The sequence below is a fragment of the Poecilia formosa genome, unplaced genomic scaffold, assembly GCF_000485575.1.
Source record: "Poecilia formosa unplaced genomic scaffold, Poecilia_formosa-5.1.2 Scaffold277, whole genome shotgun sequence".
NCBI lineage: Eukaryota > Metazoa > Chordata > Actinopteri > Cyprinodontiformes > Poeciliidae > Poecilia > Poecilia formosa.
The window spans coordinates 21,596-26,190 of record NW_006800216.1 but is presented as its reverse complement, the minus strand read 5'-3'; the positions used below and the strand labels follow the sequence as shown (position 1 = coordinate 26,190).

Sequence of the window (4,595 nt, the reverse complement as noted above, 5' to 3'; positions counted from 1 at the left end):
AATGTCATACTTACGACACAGTTTGTTGTCACATTCGCCTTTGCAGCCAGAGCATGGATTTCCAGTAGTTCCATAAGGATGAATTCCATCGATATCTCCACTGCAAAAGGAAGCATCTGGTTGAAAAACCTTTGGAGTCAAAACTTCCCTCTGTTTGCCATCTGTCCTTATTGTATTTACAGGTTTTAATACATTGCTTGGTTGGTTGTACTGATAGAGTAAATTACCCTGGGGCATAGTTGCATACAAAAATGGCACCCTGAAGACCGTCAAAGTTTTTGATACCATGTGGACAGTACACAACAGCGCAGCCAACCTTGTAGCTTTGTGCCCACACAACCTGAGAAAGGAAGGATACCACATATTTACATATATAGTATAAAACACATAACCTTATTTTTTTTTCTGTCTGACGTTAAAACCAACACTTTTCCTGTCTCAAGTTAGATTGGAAAGCAATAATTCAAGCTATCCTGAGCTCCAGAAGGGGGCATTTTTAAATTTCTTGCCTTTCTTCAAAGTCAAATGTTTACAGCCTGTCCACATCCCAATAGTTTGCACCTGGAATGTGTGCTCATACACCTCAGACACACAGTGGCATCCTCGTCTGGCAGCAACATTCAAAGTCCTTCGAACCCACAAGTTTACGCTTGAGGTGGTGTTTGCAGACTGCAAGTTTCAACCTTTTCCCTTCAGATTTAGCAACGGTCAGGAGACTTTCAAGTTATCTCATCATAAATTGTTTCAAGGCATATTAATCCTAATATATGTAAACTTTATGTATGTACAATTGTCACTGTTCTCCTGTTTAGCAAATAGAAATTATTTCTATAATCCCAACTGACCTAAAACAGGAAGTGTTCAGTGTTAATGTCAGACACTAATTAAATAAGGGTATGTGGTTTTCATACAGAGCAGAGTTTTATCTGTAGAAGAGCGATTTCTGTGCACATACCTGTCTATAGTGGCTACAGACAGCTGTGCATCTGTCTCCCTTGTAGGTGTAATGCTTGGCTTCATCCACCCACTTTTGAATGGCACTCTTTACGCTGAACTTATCCAGCGGGCCCGTCCAGATGTTCTCTCCCACGGAGGCAAATGTGGGGTGCATGTAATGAGCCTTACTGAGGTGGACATTGTGTCGGTCATTACAATGTTTCGCCCACGCTCTGGCGGTAATGGCCAACGCCTCATCCCACGACTTCATGACATCATGCACACGCGCAAACAAAATAAAACCGAGCATTATTTTTTTTTTACTTCAGTTACTTTTAAGTGTCACACAGGAAGTTATAAAAATGACCATGAACAGAACTAATTCAAAGTTATGCTTAGAAACCAAACTGGTGGTTTCATTGATTTAGGCAATGTGTATTCACCTACAGCTGCTTCTGTGTTGATGAGAATACTTTCACCCACTTGTTGGATCTCCACAAACTACAATGTTTTTTCTCTCACTTTTTTCCATTTAATTACAACCAAATTTCAGTTTTAATCAATGACATCCTGCAAAGCCACCAGTCTGTTCTCCTTTCTTGGCAGTGAAACACTGTGATGTGCAGGACTCACCATGTACAGCATGTCGTTTGCAGGTGGTCTGACAGCTGAGCGGGCTTTGTTGTGCTCCTCCACACACTCGGCGATGAATTTCTCATCCGTGATTTGCGGCAGCGTCACGGCAGAAACCCCCAAATCCAGGACAAGAACAACCCACAGCAACATCTTCAGTTCTCTGCAAAGCGCCGTCTGTAAATTGTAAGGAGTTTAACGAACACAGGAAATGATCCTCAAAGACAGGATGTAGAGTAGTTTATTTTGGTAACACTTTATTGGAGGGGGTGTGCGTAAGACTGACATAACACCTGTCATGAACATGAACGAGTCCTTATGAATGTCTATGACTGTTGTCATGAAGTGTCATTCGGTAAACAATGACACTTTTAATGCAAAGTTGCATTAAAAGTCCATTAAAAGTGCCAACTTTGCATGATTTTGTAAATAATGACAATTTAATGCAACGTTGGCACTTTTGATGGACTTTCAATCCAACTTTTAGAGCAACTTTGCATTAAAAGTGTCATTATTTACGAGAGGCTTCACTTCAACACTGGATGCACTGACAGTGCCCTCTGTTGGTTCCCGTTTTACCTCACAACTGGACAGAATTCATCTCCCTGGGTCACTTCACATCAAATTGACAGTCACATGCAGTGGTCCTCAGGGGTCAGTCCTTAGTCCTATACTCTTTATCCTTTACTTTCTTCCCCTTGGCCAGGTTGTCAACCTTCATAATTTCTGAAAGACCTCCTCCTATCACCTATGAAACATTTCCAAAATCTGTCCCATTCTCTCCCTCTCAGACAACGAAAACTGGTCTATGCCTTTGTTAGAATTCCTAGCTAGAGCCTGCAAAGGCTCCAGCACATCCACAACTCTGCAGTTGGGATCCTAGTGAGAGTGCACTTTCATGACTACATTACTTCCATCCTCCTCTCTCTCTCTCCACTGGCTTCCTGTTTCCACCACTATTTTATACAAGATTTTAATCCTCACACACCAGTGCATTTATGCAAATTGCCCCAACCTATGTCAAACAACTGCTTAATCCACAAAACACAATTTGCTCAATTTTCTCCACATACCCAAAATCAAACTCAGGACTAAGGGGATTTAGGGCGTTCTGTGCTGACGCTTTATGCTTAAGTCTTAATAGTTTAAGAAGACGCTTAAGACATTTCTTTTTACCAAAATATTTGGTTCTCAGATGTCTATTTTTAACCTCTTTTATTCATTTATGTATTTTTGTCCACTCTAATTGCTTGTTTTATTTTTCAGTCTTTGCAGCCCTTTGAGGTCTCAACATACAAACAACATTATGAATAAAATCCAACATATTATTTTACTCTTATTACCTGAATGGTTTTGTGCATGTGTGCAGCGTAACAGATTAAGCACTTGTCATTGAAGTTTGGTTAAGGTAATTTTTTTCTATCTAAATTTAATTTAACAAGGAAAATATATTTCATTACTTTAGTGAAATGATGACATTTACATATGCTAATATTGCAATGCCTTAATGTCATGACCCATGGGTGTTTGTTGTTCATTATTGTTTGGGTCTTACCATAGACATATCCCCATGGTGGGCCTTTTATTTTTTGCTTTGTTGATATTTTTGTTTTCTGTGTTTATTAATCATTTCCCTCCACTTTTTCTGCCCTGCATTCTCTCCCAGCTGATTCATATTCGACTGATTAAGCTTACCTGGTTTCTATGTCAGTAATCACGGGCGCGTGCAGCTTTACGGCAGTATGTACCTTGAGATTTTTCTCTGAGTGGACCCCCCTCCCCCCAAATGGTAGGTATTGTGCTTTTTATTTTCAGTACATGCGTCTTTGTGGGTGGGCACATGTAGGCAATCATTCTAAGCCTGAATGTTATTGATCAGTTTTGTTTATTTGGCGCCTTGGCATTTGTTCTTTGTGTGAGCTAAATGTGGCTAAATCGAATAACCGGACTTTTAACCTTGACGTATTTCTAAGATGGGTCGCATTGACCCCAACTGATTTTTTTTAATCCTGCATATGTACGCTTTTACAAGCTTTCTATTATTATTATTATTATTATCATCATCATCTTTGGTAGTTTCTAGAAATGAGCCGCTGACGGGACACCATCGATTCTCCACTGACAGGCCGCGACATCGTCTGCCGCCGCGCTCTTCCTCAGGGTCACGCCACACTGGGAGAGTTAAACAGTTAAATCTGGTCGTAACGTTTGTCAGAGTATAAATGAAGTCGCTTCAAATCCTCCTCGGGAAGTCTCAAATAAACCACATAAACCTGGGAATCATCGTCCTCCTCATCGCACAAGTAGGCGTTGCTTTCCTGTCTTTATAATTTCTCAATAAAAAGACAAAAAGTTATGCGGGCATGAGTTTGTGTGTGTCGCCTTGTCTGGATCAGATCGGTGGTTTCTGTGCCATGCCCATCGCGTTCATGTGCAGGTTAGGCTTGTGCGGTTTATGCGTGTTTTGATCCGGTGCAGCGATAGTTTTGAGCGTGACCGCCGATAATGGCCATCCTGCACGCGCCCGTGTGTCCACGGCATGTGAACCTCCTCAGTATTTGAGCGGTTGCTTTTGTCCGTCAATGGTTTCTTCTGTCGCTCTCACCCTGTTCTGATCATGGCTCAATTGGAAGTTTATATTTTATTTTCATCCTATTTTCAACTCCCCCACCGTCAAATTTCCGTTTGGACCCATGAGAGTTAAACCTGACGAGCAATTAGCTTTAATGGCAATAAACCCGCTTAGCTAAAAAAAAATAATAATTTTACCGGCAAATATATCGTTTAATCTAAAAAACTCCTAGTTTTAGAATATAACAACAAAAGCACAGTTTAAATCACACACTTTTTCAAACATACACTTATTTACGTCAATAAACATACCTTCTGCCGCTACAAAGAGGGCAGGTAATAAAATACCTTCTTATAAGCTCCGTTAATTCTGTATTTTGTCTGCCGTTAAGCTGAATTTACGCTAACCGTTAAACAGGAAGTTGTCATTTCAAAACAAAAGCATCCCTACTCAA

General features: G+C 40.5%; 1 protein-coding gene across 1 annotated transcript in view; it reads right to left on the bottom strand.

Moving 5' to 3' along the window:
- Positions 1-1,764, bottom strand: part of LOC103151299 (GLIPR1-like protein 1) — a gene marked incomplete at its 5' end in the record, with an annotated part of 2,937 nt that extends 1,173 nt beyond the window's left edge. The window contains 4 exons of the mRNA XM_016681309.1: positions 15-100; positions 228-340; positions 956-1,201; positions 1,570-1,764. Of these exons, the coding sequence (XP_016536795.1) occupies positions 15-100; positions 228-340; positions 956-1,201; positions 1,570-1,764 (640 nt within the window). The remainder of the gene's footprint in view (positions 1-14; positions 101-227; positions 341-955; positions 1,202-1,569) is intronic.
- Between the last annotated feature and the right edge of the window lie 2,831 nt (positions 1,765-4,595).